The sequence below is a fragment of the Hyla sarda genome, chromosome 5, assembly GCF_029499605.1.
Source record: "Hyla sarda isolate aHylSar1 chromosome 5, aHylSar1.hap1, whole genome shotgun sequence".
Lineage (NCBI taxonomy): Eukaryota > Metazoa > Chordata > Amphibia > Anura > Hylidae > Hyla > Hyla sarda.
The window spans coordinates 258,058,463-258,076,893 of NC_079193.1; the positions used below are offsets into that span (position 1 = coordinate 258,058,463).

At 44.0% G+C, this 18,431-nt stretch overlaps 1 protein-coding gene across 5 annotated transcripts in view; it reads left to right on the plus strand.

The window, feature by feature from the left end:
• PPP4R1 (protein phosphatase 4 regulatory subunit 1) overlaps positions 1–4,365 on the plus strand; it is an 84,993-nt gene extending 80,628 nt beyond the window's left edge. For all 5 annotated transcript variants that reach the window (XM_056521567.1, XM_056521569.1, XM_056521566.1 and 2 more), the window contains one exon: positions 3,290–4,365. In XM_056521567.1, coding sequence (XP_056377542.1) covers positions 3,290–3,453 — 164 coding nt within the window. In that variant the 3' untranslated portion in view covers positions 3,454–4,365. The remainder of the gene's footprint in view (positions 1–3,289) is intronic.
• The last annotated feature ends 14,066 nt before the right edge of the window (positions 4,366–18,431 follow it).

An 18,431-nucleotide genomic window follows, 5' to 3' on the forward strand; every position in this document is an offset into this window, starting at 1 on the left:
TACAAAGTTGCACAAGAACAAAATTGGGCACTCCCAGGGCATCCACCCATCTCCCCCCAAATACACATAATCTGTTTTAGATATTCCCCCACTCTCAAACCTAATCACAGTATTCATTCTATTCGTAAATTCCTGCAGGGTAGGGGATGCAGCTTGTGTCCAGTGCAAAGCAATAATTTTACGTGCTTGATACAGTTTTCACTGTATGCCAAGGGCGGCAAACTCATCTCAACATCTCTCTCCAGGCTACCCAACACACATACTTGGACATCTTATGCCAGCTGACATCTGCAGCTGACAACTGCTGTTAACAGACATCAGAGATCACTTTTAGATGCCCAATCAAAATGTAAAATTATCTATCTTGTTGTTTTTCACTACACTACATTTATTGTTGTATGAATTGTACGGAGCATTAAAATAAAGTTAGCATTTTTATTTTTTCAGACTGCTTAATGCTTCGTATGGTGAATTAAAGGGTGACAGTAAAAGGTATCCACAATGGCAAAATCTCCGGGGGATGTTTTTGCCCCCAGGGATGGTGAGGATATGAAGTTATAAAGTCCCCACTGTGCACCCTATAAGCATTCCCCTGGGCAGGGAGTTATACTTACCGGGTCCTGTTGCTCTGGTTGTGGTCCCGCCCCCTCGGCTTGATTGGCAGCCTGTGTCATTGCTCAAAGCAACCGGAGTGAGGCGATTCAGTAAGTATAAATTTCCACCAAGGGGAGACTACTTACTTTATAACTTCATATATGGTGTTCTTTGGATGCAACTCAGCATTCTTTCTCCAAACACAAGTTCAGTTTTTACCAAAAAGTTCTACTTTGGTTTCATCTGACATTCTCCCAATACTCTTCTGGGTCATCAAAATGCTCTATAGCAAACTTCATATGGGCCCGGACATGTACTGGCTTCAGCAGAGGGACACGTCTGGCACTGCATAATGAGTCCCTGGCGGCGTAGTGTGTGAAGGATGGTAGCTTTTGTTACTTTGGTCCCAGCTCTCTACAGGTCATTCACTAGGTCCACCCCGTGTGGTTCTGGGATTTTTGCTCACTGTTCTTGTGATCATGTTGACACCACGGGGTGAAATCTTGCGTGGAGCTCCAGATCGTGGGAGATTATCAGTGGTCTTGTATGTCTTCCATTTTCTAGTAATTGCTCCCACAGTTGATTTCTTCACACCAAGCTGCTTGCCTTTTGCAGATTGTCTTCTCAGCCTGGCACTGGTCTACAATTTTGTTTCTGGTGTCCTTCGGCAGCTCTTTGGTCTTGGCCATAGTGGAGTTTGGAGTGTGACTGTTTGAGGTTGTGGACAGGTGTCTTTTTATACGAAGTTCAAAACAATGCCGTTAATACAGGTAGTGAGTGGAGGACAGAGGAGACTCTAAAAGAAGTTACATGTCTGTGAGAGCCAGAAATCTTGCTTGTTTGTAGGTGACCAAATACTTATTGTCCACTATAATTTGCAAATTCTTCTTTACGGATTTTTTTTTATCATTATGTCTCTCATAGTTGAGGTATACCTATGATGAAAATTTCAGGCATCTCTCATCTTTATATGTGGGAGAACTTGCACAATTGGTGGCTGACTTAATACTTTTTTGCCCCACTGTGTGTGTGTGTGTGTGTATATATATATATATATATATATATATATATATATATATATATATATATATATATATATATTAAAATCTGCTGCTTGGTTTCCTTTTAATTATGTGCTTTTAATTGTGTTTGCCATACAAGTGTGTGTTATTGGTTAGTAATGGGTAACATTCTATTAGTGGGCTTGCCGCTGTATCCTGTTTGTGTGTGTGTGTGTGTCTCTGTCTATCTACAGGGTTGGCCATTTATATAGATACACCTTAATAAAATGGGAATGGTTGGTGATATTAACTTCCTGTTTGTGGCACATTAGTATATGTGAGGGGGGAAACTTTTCAAGATGGGTGGTGACCATGGTGGCCATTTTGAAGTTGGCCATTTTGAATCCAACTTTTTTTTCAATAGGAAGAGGGTCATGTGACACATCAAACTTATTGGGAATTTCTCAAGAAAAACAATGATGTGCTTGGTTTTAACGTAACTTTATTCTTTCATGAGTTATTTATAAGTTTCTGACCACTTATAAAATGTGTTCAATGTGCTGCCCATTGTGTTGGATTGTCAATGCAACCCTCTTCTCCCACTCTTCACACACTGATAGCAACACCGCAGGAGAAATGCTTTCACAGGCTTCCAGTATCAGTAGTTTCAGGTGCTGCACATCTCGTATCTTCACAGCATAGACAATTGCCTTCAGATGACCCCAAAGATAAAAGTCTAAGGGGGTCAGATCGGGAGACATTGGGGGCCATTCAGCTGGCACACGACAGCCAATCCACTTTCCAGTAAACTGTTCATCTAGGAATGCTTGAACCTGACACCCATAATGTGGTGGTGCACCATCTTGCTGGAAAAACTCAGGGAACGTGCCAGCTTCAGTGCATAAAGAGGGAAACACATCATCATGTAGCAATTTCGCATATCCAGTGGCCTTGAGGTTTCCATTGATGAAGAATGGCCCCACTATCTTTGTACCCCATATACCACACCATACCATCAATTTTTGTGTTCTAACAGTCTTGGAGGGATCTATCCAATGTGGGTTGGTGTCAGACCAATAGCGGTGGTTTTGTTTAACTTCACCATTCACATAAAAGTTTGCCTCATCACTGAACAAAATCTTCTGAGTAAACTGAGGGTCCTGTTCCAATTTTGGTTTTGCCCATTCTGCAGCACCTGAAATTATGGATACTGGAAGCCTGTGCTAGCATTTCTCCTGCGGTGTTGCTATCAGTGTGTGAAGAGTGGGAGAAGAGGGTTGCATTGACAATCCAACACAATGGGCAGCACATTGAACACATTTTATAAGTGGTCAGAAACTTGTAAATAACTCCTGAAAGAATAAAGTTACGTTAAAACCAAGCACAATATTCACAATAAGTTTGATGTTTGATGTGTCACATGACCCTCTTCCTATTGAAAAAAACAAAAGTTGGATTCAAAATGGCCGACTTCAAAATGGCTGCCATGGTCACTACCCATCTTGAAAAGTTTCCCACCTCACATATACTTGTGCCACAAACAGGAAGTTAATATCGCCAAACATTACCATTTTATTAGGTCGTATCCATATAAATGGCCCACTCTGTATAGCATCCTTTTTTAATTTTGAAATTTTTGTCATCTATAGCAGTTATTTGTAAAGTAACACACACTTTTTTTTCCTTCTCCCCAGAGTACTTCTTAACGTCTGCCAACACTCACCAAGAAGCTGTGGAGCAGACAATTGTGGCTTTACAGATGGATTATGATAAAGATGTCAAGTATTTTGCCAGTATACACCCTGCTAGTACCAAACTTGCAGATGATGCTATGAGCACTGCTTCTTCCACCTACTAATAGGCATTAATTTCCTGAAAAGGTCAGCTTGGTCTCAAACTGAAGACCATATTATTGGTCTCTTGTGTCTTGTTGTTCCTATTCTTTTTTTAGGAGGGAAGAGTATCTATGAACTCTCAGAGGATTGCCACCAAAGCCTTAAGTCTTCTGTCTTCCTGAGATTTCAAGAAACTTGAACTGGCTGATGAGTAACTTTATATCTGTGAGGACATAAAGCTGTACTCTAGGTTGTCATCATTCAGAAGGTTCACTTAGTCTTTTACTGCTGGAGCTGGTACTAAGGTGCTTGCATATATGTTCTGTGCCCTCAATGCCGGTTTTTATTAAGGAGCCTACGGTATGAATGATTACCAATATGGCTTGCCATATGCAATAGCACTGTTATGTATCAATGGGCCATAACCTGCAGTGACTTCTACTAATCAATTTGTTCCAAATCATTGTAGAGATTTTCCAGTATTAGGGGCAAATGTTTTTTTTATTAAGTGTACCCCCCATCACTTTCTTAATGTGTGAATAATTTCCTTATTGGGATGTGTGTGTTAACTGAGAAATCAAGGGCAATGTACCCTTTTTTTTTTCTTAAGGGCTCAGTGCTAACACTACATTAGATACTGATTTTAATCCTTAAATGCAGCATATTGCTGTACTTAAAGGCAAGCACCATTGCTGTTAAGTACCTCTGTTATAATTTGTTTTCATGCTGGTCATGACCTGAAGGATATGTGTTAATTCATGTGCTTCAAGTCAAGTTTTTTTTTTAACTTGATCATGATCAGCTATGAGGTGCATCATTATTGATCTTCATATAAATGTACATATCTGTGGTATTCCCTGGAGTACGACAGTCTTTAATCATGCTGTTCAGTTGTAATACAGGTTTATCTGCTTGTCTGAATAAAATTTATTAAGTTTCAATACATCTTTTCTCTTATTTTCTCTCAATATGTTGGATATGAGTCTATTGACTATTATATATTGATATTCCGAAATGCCAGATACAGGGACTAGGGACATGAGAAAGGCCTACAGGCGTTGTTGTTTGCTGCACTACCAATGTACAATGGCCTACTGCTAGAATAGAGAACAATAGTAGACAATAAACATAGTAATTTTAATATTTTTATTGCACCAACATATTTCACAACAATGTACAGATATTGCCGTCACTGAAATATATCACTCTCTCCAATAGGACTGTCTAAATTCAAAATTGACATCAGTATGTTTTTGAAGTATAGGAGGAAACCAGCTCTGCAAGGCCACTGTGCTGCCCTATCTATAAACCCAGTTTTGCAGAAAGCACCACCCATAATGATTTTATTATATGCATTCTATATTTAAAGAGTACCCGTCATCAAACCATATTTTCTAAACTAACTCAGATTATATTCCCTAAATATTCCAAACACTCCTCCTGCCCTTAAAAAAATAAAATAAATAAATCAGAGTGTTAAAAAGCTCTGTATTATATACCTTTGCTCCTTGCTCACATTGTGTGAGCTCCCGGCAGGAGAAAGTGGGCGTTCACCAGCAGGCATGACATCACTGAAGCCTGTGAGAGCTGTGCCTCGCCATGCCTTGCATGCACTTCCTGAGTTTGGTCTCCTGCCAGGTTGTGAGGAGACCAAACTGTTTGACTTGCACAGGGAACAAAACAGCCACCTAGTGGCCGTTTTTCAAACACATTAAAAACATTAAGGTTGAGAATTTTAACAGCAAGTAAATAGCAACACTATATTAAATGTTTAGTTTGGTGACAGGTGCTCTTTAATTACTATTCTTGTCAGGTTCATATTTGGTATAATCACTCTGAAGAATGATGCTGTAATTTGTTCTGTTTAGGCTTGTAATGGCTACATCTAGAGATGAGCGAAATTAGTGATTCGATTCGTCACAAACTTCTCGGAGACTCTCTCCTAGGACTGTATCCATCTTTTCCAGCCCACTGGAGTACCTAAAAGCTGAACTAATTTATGAAGACTAAAGTCAGCCAACGCCTAGCCGAGAAGTTCCTGACAAATGGAATCACTGTAACTTCGCTCATCTCTAGCTACATCAAAGGTATTTTAAGCATCTGTACTTGGGTGAAAAGCAGACAAGCATAAAAAACTGTTTAAATGTAATAAGATTCATACAGGGTGTAGGTACAAAAATGAATAAAAGTTTTGTGGGATTTGTGAAGACGCCTGAGGTGAGTATAAGAAGCTGGCATCTGCAGGTGAGTATGTATCCCCCCCCCTCTCCTCTAAAAAGGGGACTTGGTCCTTTATTGGGGTCTTTATATGTGGGGGCTGTGTATTTTCTGTACACTGAGGGTAGCCGCCGGCACCTTGGTGTGAGGGGAATACGACTGCTCATCTCAATCTCTCTCTCAGGGGGCGGGGTTTCTTGTCCTCCCCGCCTTTCCACCTTCGGGTCATCTATCTGGCATTGTCACCCCGTGGACGTTAGTTCACCACTGCCATGGTAGTTTACATGTGAGTCACTCAGAGTTGACTCATGTGTCTTGTACAATGCGCTACATACTGGTTTATGGGGTTACCTGCTTGGCCAGGTCCCTCTCTGCATGTCTACTACTGTCTAAAGGCTGGTATCTCTCTCTCCACTGTGTGTTTCCGTGTGCGGGACCCGACGTGGCCACGGTCTCCTTGCCACGTGACCAGACTGTCTGCTTGGTGTTCTAATCCACCTGGTCACATTCCCCATTCAGCTGCTACGGCAGCTGTAATTTGGTGTCTCTCTTCCAGATGCGGTCCCGCGCAGTGGGTTCTGGGGACCTTTTTTCTTCTTTTGCGGGAACAGTAGCATCGCTCTGCTTTCCTTTCTTGGGTTGCACTGTTGGTCTACTGGGACATTTCTCCCTTTCTGCTGCTCCCTTGGAGGTCTGCAGTCTTGGTACGCCACTGTTTTTCGTGGGGTCCCCAGGTCTGTGTTCCTACATATGCTGGGACCGCATGTAGGAGTAGAGTTCTCCTTCCTTTGGATTGGTGGGGGCGCCCAAAGTTTTTCCGGTGACTCGTTCCAGCGGTTCCGAGGCAGGTGTGCACCCCTGCTCTGACATGGGGCCTGCGGGGGCGCCTGTCGGTTCAGCCCATCCATGTTCTTCCGGATGTTCCTTCCGGGGTCCCTGTTTGGAGTGACTAAGGTGCCTACTGGTCACTGTCTAGAATGACTCTCAGCACGTCTTGTATTTGTTGCCCAGCTTCAGTGGGCGGGGTTCTGATCCCTCTTGGGTCGCAAGGTGGCTCCTCCATGCGGCGAGGGTTGCCGCTGGAGCCTGGGGGTTTCGTCCACCCAGTCTTTGCTTTTCCCTGCTCCTCGGATCAGGGTGCTTGTCGTGGGTCTGCTTTTGAGTTGTCGTCCAACCACCCTTGTTTTTCCCTCCTTTGAGGGGACTTCTGTCCACTTCACAGCCTAGTGCTCTCCCTCGTAGGGGCGTGTCCTTCTTTCTTTTTGGTCTGGGTCGGTCGTACTGCATTGACACCACAGTTTTCCAGAGTACGTCTTCCTATGCCCAGACCCTGGGAGTCACAGCTAGGTCCTCATTGGTTCTCCCTCCATTCCCGTTCTGTCGGGACGTTCTTAAGGCTGCTCTGGTCTCCCGTACGATTGTGATCTCACTGTTGGTCCCCTTGTTTGGGACTCTGTCCTTCGATGCTGCGGTGTGCCTTCTTTGCAGGCGGCTTTCCGATTCCTTGAGCCTTGGCGATGGTCCAGGTCTTGGACATTTGTAACGGCCCGACCCCCGACTCCTCCGCGATCCGTTGTTCGGGGTGGTATTCTGTTCTGTGCTCCTTCACTTCCTTCGGGCAGTTTTTTTTCGCCAGGAGAGTTTTTTTTGCGGACATCTGTTCCCCTTTTCCTGTGTTTTCTTCTCTGACCCGGGTGCCTTGGGTCTCTACAGAGGGCGGATTTTCACTTTGTGACCGGGTCCATCTCCCGGCGCTCATTTTCTGGGCCTGGGGTGTCGCCGACCTAGGGGCTCGTCCGCTGGCCTTGCGGACATGTGAGTTCAGTCGGGGGCTGTCTCCTTTTCTCTGGTAGTTGTTTTTCCCACCCTAGTGGACTGCTTTGGTACGTCCCATTAGTTCGGTGTCCCCCAATGAAGAGCGACCGAGAAAAGGAGATTTTTTTTGTACTCACCGTAAAATCTTTCTCGTAGCCTTCATTGGGGACACCACATCCACCTATTTCTTCGTTCTGTTTCTTGGGTTCTCCGGGATTCCTTTCTAGGGTCCTTCGGACGTAATTCCTCATTGGTTTCTCCTACTGCTTTGTGACAAAACTGGTTACCTCACTGCAGGAGGGCGGGTATATCCTGCCAGGGAGGAGACGACTTTTCTTTTTCCTAGTGTCAGCACCTCCTAGTGGCAAGAGCATATACCCATCAGTTTGGTGTCCCCCAATGAAGGCTACGAGAGAGATTTTACGGTGAGTACAAAAAAAATCTCCTTTTTTGTAACTATCTACAAACTTGGTTGTTTGTTTTTGTCTTAAAAATAGGTTAAAACCACATTGCAAATTAGGCCAATTATATCTAGATGGAGTGTTTAGGTTGTTTCCTTAGTTACAAAGTGACTTCACTCTGTCACATGCCTCATTTTACCGGTACTTGCAACTTTGCCATGTTACTGAGGTGCAGGTCAGGTTGAGGTAGTTAGCCGTACACTACTGTCTGCCCTTTAATTCAGTAGTAACATTGCACAAATCCTTGTCATCTCCTGTTGTACTCAGACCTACTTGATAAATACCCACTCATGGTCCACTGTCTTGGAATGCCTGTCTACTGATAAGTGGGAGACAGCCCTCTCCTATACCCCTCTGCTTTCTTTATCTGAAGCTGGTAGACTGTCCCTGTTAGTTTTTACTTCATAGGTTCATAAAACCCCAGTACTTTTGCATAGAATTTGCCTGCATTCTGATTCCTTGTGCCCTAAATATAAGCATGCTTATGCTATGCTAATTAATATGCTCTAATTAATTAGCCTGAAACCTTTGGTTTTTCCCATAGCAACCAATCACAGCTCGACTTTTACTTTACAAGAGCTCGTTAAGATATGAACGTTGAGCTGTGATTGGTTGCAATGGGAAAAAAAGTCAATTAGGGCTTCAGGCTGATTAATAAATGTCCCCTAATGTGCACTACGTAGAAACTGAAGGCACCAAAATTTATAAAATTGCATTTGTTTTTTGTTGTACTTTTTTTCTTTTGTGGTAAAATGATTGATGTCCTTACAAAGTACAGTTGGTGGCACAAAAAACAAGCCCCATATGGGGACTGTAGGTGGAAAATGTAAAAACTTATGGCTATTAAAGAGGTACTTATATATTTTTTTTAAAAATCTTGCTCAGGTTGCCAGCACTAACAAAAAAATCTCTACTTGCCTCCCGCAACTTCCCCGGTGCCTCCAGTTTCGCTGCCATCCTCTTCCTGTTGTTGAGGGTCAACATGTTAGATTGAAGTTTAGCTAATCCATGGCTGCAGTCAGTGTGCCACCTCAGCCATTGATTTATTAAGCAGCAGTACCTTTTTTATTTTTCCATCCACAGACCCATATGAGGGTTTTTTTTTTTGTGACCAATTGTACTTTGTGGTTTGTTTTTTTACCATAAAATGTATGCGTAACCAAAAAAAAATATATTTTGAGGAAATTGAAAACAAAAACACAATTTTGCAAGTTTTGTGGGGTTTCATTTTTACGCAGTCTTTATGGTAAAACTGCCATAGTCTGTGGGTCAATATGATTATGATACCCATGTTTACACGCTTTACTATTATACTACATTAAGAAAAATATCTGACCCCTCTATCATTTTTCTGTGTAACGGGATGTATGAGGGTCATGTTTTGCATCGTGATCTGTAGTTTTTATCAGAACCACTTTTGCTGCAGGTGTCATGATCTGTATTGATCACAACATCTGAGGGGTTAATGGCAGTCATCAGTATGATCGCTGATGTCCACCATTACCGGCAGGTCCCTGGCTGCTCATAGCAGCCGGTACCGGTCGTGCATGATGCGAGCATTGCTCTGGTGCTCATAACATGTGCAGGATGTACATGTACAACCTGGTGCACTAAGTCCCAGCAGCTCTGGATGTTATCAATAGGTTAAAAGCAGTAGAGCTGTATAGAGAATAGACCCAGGTGCGCAGCAGTAAAGCCTGTATAGAGGTTTTAATAGACTATTATCTCTGATGGGCTTTGTTCTCTACACAGCTCTGCCACAACTGTCCACAGTTATATACAGGGAGAGCATGCAGTCAGAGACAATGAAGCTGCAGAAGATATTTGGAGGTATCATTTATGACAATGTATCCTGATAAATGTGAAGTAATGCTACTGCAGTTTATATAGTTAATTTTTTTTTTTAAACATATTTTTATTACATTTCCAGATTTTCCAACAACACTCGGACAATGTCCAAGACAAATAAACAATAATGTTAGCTCACATTGTACGTTCTTAACAAGCATCATAAAACAACCCCAACCCTCCCCCCTAAACAACAGAATTCCCCCCAGCATTAGGAAATGTACATAAGATGATGTTCAAAGTATGCAGGCACCAACCAATCCCCCCAGTACGAAGCATGATCCAACCAGGCATTTCACCTCCGTTTCAATGCAGCAAATGGTGGCCCCACCCTGTCCCATTCCTGACATCAGTGGACTTTGAGTCTCCCCAAGGTACCTGCTATCTCCCTGTTGAGGTACCAAGCCGTATCCCGAAACACCACCATGATCTGTCTTATCTCATAGTCAGTGAGGAAGATTGTCATAAACGTCCGCCACTTTTTGAAGAAACCCTTAGCCGATTTGTCCTTAGTCCTCCCTAACTCTGTGATATCAAAAAATAAATAGAGATTTTCTTACAGGTAAAAAAAAAAAAATGAGATTGTGGGTACGTCCTGCGTCAACCAGTGTGACAGTAAACATCTCTTCGCCACCAACAACAACATATGGATTAGCAGCGGAATGGTCATGTTGTCAGGAGCTATATGTAGTACTATGAGTTTAGTGTCTAACGTTAGGGACAAGTTCAGTTTTCTATTCAACAATGAGACCAAGTTCCCCCAGAAGGCTTGCGAACGCGGACAAGTTAGTAGACCATGAAGAAGGTCCGTCTTGTATTCCCCGCATTTGGGACAATGATCGATCCTATCAGGGTGGTCCGGCGTGCGTGGAAAAGAGAACCCATACGTGGCATGGTCCATGATTTGGTATTGCGTTTCTCTCCATGTCTCGCACACCACTGCCTTGCACACCCCGGACCACCCCTCCAGGATCGGTAATGTGAGAGAGTGTTCACCCAATTTGGTTTCCCAGTATCGAAACAAAGAGTCATGTAGCGCTTCGGCTCCCTTTCTGTTAAGGTATCTGTATAAGGCAGATAACGAGTGGTGTGCCCTGTTAGAGGAGATAAAGTCGTCAAAAGAGGTGTGAGAGTGTTCTCTTGTGAAGTCTCGAAGCCTGTAAAGAAGGAAATTTTTGATCTGACAATAGGGAAGGAAGTGACTACCGGTTAGCCCATACACAGGCTTTAGTTCCTCAAAAGTGATCGGTCGCGGTTCCGAGGCATGGAACAGATGTCCAGCCTTGAGAATACCAACCTCCCTCCATCTATGGTACATACAATTGTCTGTCCCTTGCAAAAATTCTGGGTGTCCCCATAGCAACATATGTTTGCTTAAAGAAAAGGGAAGATTCATTGCAGCCCGGCCTATTTTCCAGGCGGCAATGGTGTCCCGTAAAATGACGCTATGTCTAATGGGACGTGGTAGCGCCCCAAATTTTGTATGTAATAGGGCACTAAGATTCCAGGGTCCCAATAGAGTGGCCTGGATGTTCGTGTTAGCATTGACTGGCTCAGACAGGGTACCCAGTTTTCTATGTCTCAATAAGCAGGCCACATTGTAGTGCCTGATATCCGGCAGGTTGAGGCCCCCTTTGTGTTTAGGTAGCATCAGTTTTCTAGCTGCTATACGGGGTTGTCTACCGGCCCACAGGAATCTAGTGAACGCCGAGTTGAGCAAGGTGACATCGCGATGAGGTAGTAAGACAGGAATCCTCTGTAGGGGAAACAATAATTTCGAAAAACTCAACATTTTGAGTAGGTGGCTCCGGGCCAATAAAGGGAGAGGTAGCGATTCCCACCGTCTCAACTCAGCGACCACTTTTTGAATCAATGGGGGGAAATTTAAGGAGTACAAAGAGGAGGCCATCCTGCCTACCTTCAGACCCAAGTATTTAATAGAATCCGTGGACAAGGATATGGGTAAAGGAAGATCAGCCTCCCTGAGAGCGCAGTGATTAGGAGTCAGATCAAGCAGTACACTCTTGGAGATATTGACCTTGTAACCGGATGCGGTCCCAAAGTCGGATAAGAGATCAAAGATGAGCGTTAGGGATTCCTTAGGGGCGTCTAGGAAAAGAAGCAAATTGTCTGTAAAAAGGGCATGGGTGAGCTCCTGTCCTCCTATTTTAACACCTCCAATACCTTCCACTGAAGAGAATACTCTGGAGAGAGGTTTAATGACCAGGTTAAATAATAACCGGGAAAGGGGGCACCCCTGCCTGGTACCTTTATGCGGGGAGAAGGGCGAAGATAGAAACCCTGGAGTGGCAATCCTAGCAATCGGGGAGGAATAAAGCAAGCGTATGTACGCCATAAAAGGACCTTCAAATCCCATCCTCGCCAGAACCGACCACATCAACTCCCAGCGTACATGGTCAAAGGCCTTTTCCGCGTCAATAGATAACAGTGCTGGAGAGGGGTGGGCAGCCGGGCGAAGATGTATTTCATCAAGGACAGAGATAACCTTGCGAATGTTGCTTACTGCCGACCTACCTTTAACAAATCCTACCTGAAGTGGCGAGATGATCCTAGTAAGGATCAGTGCCAATCTGTCAGCCAGTATTTTTGAAACAAGCTTCAAATCAATATTGATGAGGGATATCGGACGGTAGCCATCTGGGGATGACCAGTCCTTTCCGGGCTTCGGCAATACCTTAATGTATGCCGTGTTCATTGTCTATGGGATGGGGGCGCCCTGTAAATATGAATTAAATAGGGACAACAGAGGAGCAGTTATCTCCCCTTTTAGAATCTTATAAAAGTCGCCGGTGAACCCATCGGGTCCCGGCGCTTTCCCAGCCACCAGCCCCTTGATTGCAGAGTCCAAGTCATCAGTTGTGATAGGAGCATTTAAGTGAGAGAGTTCATCAGCAGATAGAGTAGGAAGATTTGCCATCCCTAACCAATCTCTAGACGTTGGAGCAGGTGAGGGCTCCGAGTGTAGAGATCCTTATAGTATGAGCGCAGGATATCCGAAATAGTTTTAGGATCCCTGTGCAACATGCCATAACGATCCTTCAATACTGGAATCTGAGATCGAGGCATCGCACCCTTCGCAAACCTGGCCAACAGTCGGCCCGGTTTGTTACCGTGTCTGAATAGTGACGCCTCAAACTGGTTCCTACGAAGGTTCTCTCTCTTTTCAAGCCACGTGCCATAGGCCAATTTAGCCGCTTGCCAGACTTCTTTAGTGACTGGAGATGGGGATGCAACAAAGGCAGTATAGGCTGATCTAAGGGCTGTCCCTAGAGCAGCAATCTGTGCATGGACTTTGCGTTTGAACGTAGCCGTATAGGCCAATATCCTACCCCTCAAGACAGCCTTTGCCGCATCCCAGTACAATTGGGGGGGGGGGGGGGGGGGGGGGGGGAAGAAGCGTGTGCCGCATTGTCTGCAGCATATTCAAGCCACCATCCCTTAAGCAGAGATTGGAACTGCTCTTCCCTAGCCAATCGGACGGGAACCTCCATATAAAATCAGTGCCCTGGGGAGTTAAATCAGTCAGGTGCAATGAAATTGGGGAATGGTCGGCTATCACCATGTCTTCCATGGTCAAGTGCTGCACCCTTGGAAGCAACGAGCCAGACAGAAAGCAGTAATCAATCCTGGACCACGAGTCTTGTGCGTGGGAGTAGTGACTAAACTCTTGCCTCGGGGTGCAGCACTCGCCAGGCATCCGTGAGAGCAGTCCGAGTCGCCTACCCAGTCAAAAGAGTCACCTGAACGTCGTACAGGAGGGTGTGGTCGGTTGCTACGTCGATCCTCCAGGTCATGCATCACCGCATTAAAGTCACCAGCCCCTACCTTCAATGACACATCACTAGTGTCCAGTCGTCGTTCTAAACTGTCTAGAAAAGAGGAAGTATCATGATTAGGACCATAAACATTAACAATGTCAATATCTGCCGAAGCTGTCCTAATAGTAGCAGAGCAAATACGTCCCTCATCATCAATGGAAACCCGTAATACCTCCCCTTGGAAGGCCTTGTGGAATAATATCAAAACCCCCGCCTTATGGTTCACCGCTGGTGAGCCTTCCACTCTCCCTACCCACCATTTGCACATACGGAAATAATCAGATTTATCAAGGTGTGTCTCCTGAAAAAGAGCAATATTGACAGACATCCTTTTGAGGTGCTGTAAGATCATGCTTTGCTTCTGAGGGGATTGAAGACCCTACACATTCCAAGTAACAATGCGCATTTCCAGGATACTCAGAGAGCTGTAGGAAAAGTAGATAAAGAACCCAAATAAGAAACAAAACTACTAAAAACAAACCTTCCCCCCCACCACCACCCCGCAAAAAGGGGATTAAACTATCGCAGACACCAGGAATAAACCGCTCCTTCCTGGATTCTCCCTGCCTATTAGACTCCCTCTATTCCCATGCAAAAAGATACCCACCGGAGAGCCTCGCACCCCCCTGTGGAGAGGTATACAAGTAGGAAATGGATGCCCGCTCGTCTGAGCCACGGCAGTAAAAATGATGGCCGTCATCCCCAAACCACACAATCCCCCTTGATTTATGCCCTGAAGAGACCGCCCTCCCTGTCACAGTAATCATCCCGTGAAGGAGCATGTAGTGTGTCTAACGGAAGGGTGTATGGCACCCCATCGAAGGAAAAGACTGGGTAGAAAGGTAAAACAACATCAATACCCCATCCGACAGACCTCCCAATGACCTCTTCCCGCCCGTCTGAACCAGGGCAAGTACACTGTGTCCCCCTTCTAGAAGTCCTATCACACCAGACAAGGTGTAAAGTAAAATCCCCCAACCAACCCAATACAGTAACAGTGCGAATAAGCAAGAGAGTAGAAGTTTTATATTTTTTTTTTTTTTTTTTTTTTTTGTTTTTTCCCTTCCCCAAGTCCTCATGTGGCCCTGTAGGTGACAAATTGATAGTGTTATGGCTATTAGAAGTTGCAGAGGCAAAAATGAAATCACTTGTCATAATTAACCCCTTGAGGATTAAGTGTCTCTGATGGGCTCATCTTTGACTTTTACCTAAAGCCTCAAAGGATAGAGCCGCCTCTGGGAGCCACATAATGCTTTGAACTCGCCTACTTGGTGAACCTTCACATGTCTGATCAGGACATTCCATTCTTTCTATATTAGCCAGTGAGGAGGCAAACCTCTCCACCAGCATCAATACCGCCCCATGAGTTGTCAGCCAACCCATGGTATGGATAGGTGCTAACAACTGATCTCTAGGGATGCCATCCTTAATCTGATTTCCCAACTGATCAATCCAGACCCTAAGGGATCTGGCTATAGATGTGTATAATAGGTTAAAATTATCCCTCTGCTGTCTCCTTAAGGAACCCATCTGCCTTCCCATCCATGGTCTCCTTTAAAGAACCAGCATCTTCAAAATGAAGGGCTATTTTTCTGGTAACTAGTTACCACCAGGTCATTCTCAGGTGACTTATCCCAACTGGAACAGTCCTCCTCCTGAAAAGGATTTTTAAAGGGGTACTCCCCTGGAACACTTTTATTTTATTTTTTTTAAATCAACTGGTGCCAGAAACTTAAAACTGATTTGTAAATTACTTCTATTTAGGACTCAGGGCATACCTGTATGCCCTGAGCCCGGTGTGAAAAACGGGGTCACGCCGTGACCCCGCATCACACCGGGTCGGTCCCGGCTGCTAACGATAGCCGGGACCCTGGGCTAACAGCGGGCGGCACAAATCGTTGTGCCGTGCGCTGTTAACCCTTCAGATGCGGTGATCAAATTTGATCGCATCTGAAAACTAAAGTAAATGCTTCTCGGCAGCTCAGTCGGGCTGATCAGGACATCGCGATAAAATCGCAATGTTCCGATCAGCTGGGATGCAGGCGGAGGTCTCCCTACACCTCTCCGTGGCGTCCGATCAGGGTTTGATTGCTCCAAGCCTGAGCTACAGGCTTGAGCTATCGAGCCCCTATCTCGCTGATCTGTGCAAAGCTATGGCAGAGATCAGTGTGTGCAGTGTTAAAGGTCCCTAGGGGAGCTATAGTACTGCGCAAAAAAGTGGAAAAAAAAAAAAAGTTAAGGTAATTAAAAGTGTAAATAAAAATTAAACATGTGGTATCACCGCGTGCGTAAATGTCCAAACTATAAAATGATATAATTAAGCCGCACGGTCGATGGCGTACGTGCAAAAAAAATCCAAAATAGTGTATTTTTGGTCACTTTCTATATCATTAAAAAAAAATTAATGAAAAGCGATCAAAAAGTCCGATCAACACAAAAATGGTACTGATAAAAACTTCAGAACACTGTGCAAAAAATTAGCCCTCAGACCGGCCCGTATGTGGAAAAATAAAGTTATAGGGGTCAAAAGATGACAATTTTAAACGTTTAAGTTTTCCTGCATGTAGTTATGATTTTTTTCAGAAGTGTGACAAAATCAAACCTATATAACTAGGGTATCATTTTAACCGTATGGACCTACAGAATAAACATAAGGTGTAATTTTGACCAAAAAATGTACTGCGTAGAAACGGAAGCCCCCAAAAGTTACAAAATGAAATTTTTTTTCTTCAATTTTGTCATGCAATGATTTTTTTTCTCCCATTGTGCCGTGGATTTTTTTTGTAAAATGACCGTCGCTGCAAAGTAGAATTGGTGGCGCAAAAAATAAGCCATCATATTGATTTTAGTACAGAATTGAAAGCGTTATGAGGAAAAAATTAAAATGGAAAAACGCTGAGTCCTTAACGGGTTAAAAATCTTAATCATTCCAGCATATCAGCTGCTGTATACTCCACATTAAGTTTTTATTTATTTATTTTTCCTTTGTTTGACTACAGTGCTCTGACATCTGTACATTTTTGGAAATGTCTGGAGCAAGATAGGTTTGCTATGGGGATTTGCTCCTACTCTGGACAGTTCCTAAAATGGACAGAGGTGTCAAAAGAAAGTACTCTGGTCAGACAGAAAGGAAATTCAAAAAGAAAAACTTCCTCTGGAACATACAGCAGCCAAGTACATTTACAAATCTGTTTACTTTTCTGGCACCAGTTTGTTTTTTTGCCAGTGGAGTACCCCTCTAACCTTGACAGAAGATTGAAAAAAGCCAGACAAAAAGTTTGCTACTGTTCACTCATTTTTAAATTCATGAAGATAGAGTACTATGCACAGAAAACATCTTATGGTTCTTGGGAACTAAGCCTTTGAACATATGATAGTCAGCACACTTAGCCTCTATAATCTTCTCTAAATCCTGTATCCTCAAAGCTCTCCTCCCACTATATAATATACACTGCTCAAAATAAGAAAGGGAACACTAAGATAACAGCCTTGATCTTAATGAATGAACTCATTGTATGAAATACTTTCGTCTTTACATAGTTGAATGTGCTGACAACAAACTCAATGGAAATGAAATTTATCAACCCATGGAGGTCTGGATATGGAGTTACACTCAAATTCAAAGTGGAAAACCACACTACAGGCTGATCCAACTTTGATGTAATGTCTAGAGATGAGCGAATTTACAGTAAATTTACGTCATGAACTTCTCGGCTCGGAAGTTGATGACTTATCCTGCATAAATGAGTTCAGCTTTCAGGTGCTCCTGTGGGCTGGAAAAGGTGGATACAGTCCTAGGAGACTCTTTCCTAGGACTGTATCCACCTTTTCCAGCCCACCGGAGCACCTGAAAGCTGAACTAATTTACGCAGGAAGTGTCATCAACTGCCGAGCCGAGAAGTTACTGTAAGTTTGCTCATCTCTAGTAATGTCCTTAAAACAAGTCAAAATGAGGCTCCATAGTTTGTATGGCCTCCACGTATGACCTCCCTTACAATGCCTGGGCATGCTCCTGGACAGTCTGTGGTGCAACTACCGTGTTGATTGGATGGAGTGAGACGTGCTGAAGCGTATTCAGGTCTGAGGAACGAGTGGGCCAGTCCATAGCCTCAATGCCTTCCTCTTGCAGGAACTGCTGACACTCTCCAGCCACATGAGGTCTAGCATTGTCTTGCACTAGGAAGAATCCAGGGCCAACTGCACCAGCATATGGTCTCACAAGGGGTCTGAAAAAAAAAAAAATATATATATATTCAATTTTTTTTCCCTGCACAACACCCATTCCCTGCATTCTTACTTAGGCTTCTTGGGTACATCCTTTATAAGGACAGGACCAGGTATAAAAAACCATACGGGGAAAAAATAAAAAATACCAGCTTTCCCCACCATAACTTACTGTCTCCACCACTGGGGAAGCTCCACATGATCGGCGCAGGACATAGGCTCCCTTAGTTCTGAATCCTGGAGAGGTCTCTGAACTGGGCAGAGGACCTTTGGCGTATTGCACTTCCCATCACGGAATACAACTGGGGAAACAGAGGGGGCCGGGAGAAGTGTATCTTACACAGGCAAGGGAGAGGACTCACCTGCTAACTGAAGAGGACTTACGCTGCCAAGGTACCCCATAAGTCCAAATAATGACTGGGGTCCCCACAGTTCGCCATCCTTATAGCATCTCCTCATTGGAATTCACAGTCCCATTCTTATTCAGGACATGAAACAGAACTGGGAATAAGGGGGCAGGATCCATCCTTATATGCAAATTCTACTTCCTGTCCTGAGGATGAGGAGACTCCATGGGTGCTGTCATGGGCAAAAGGG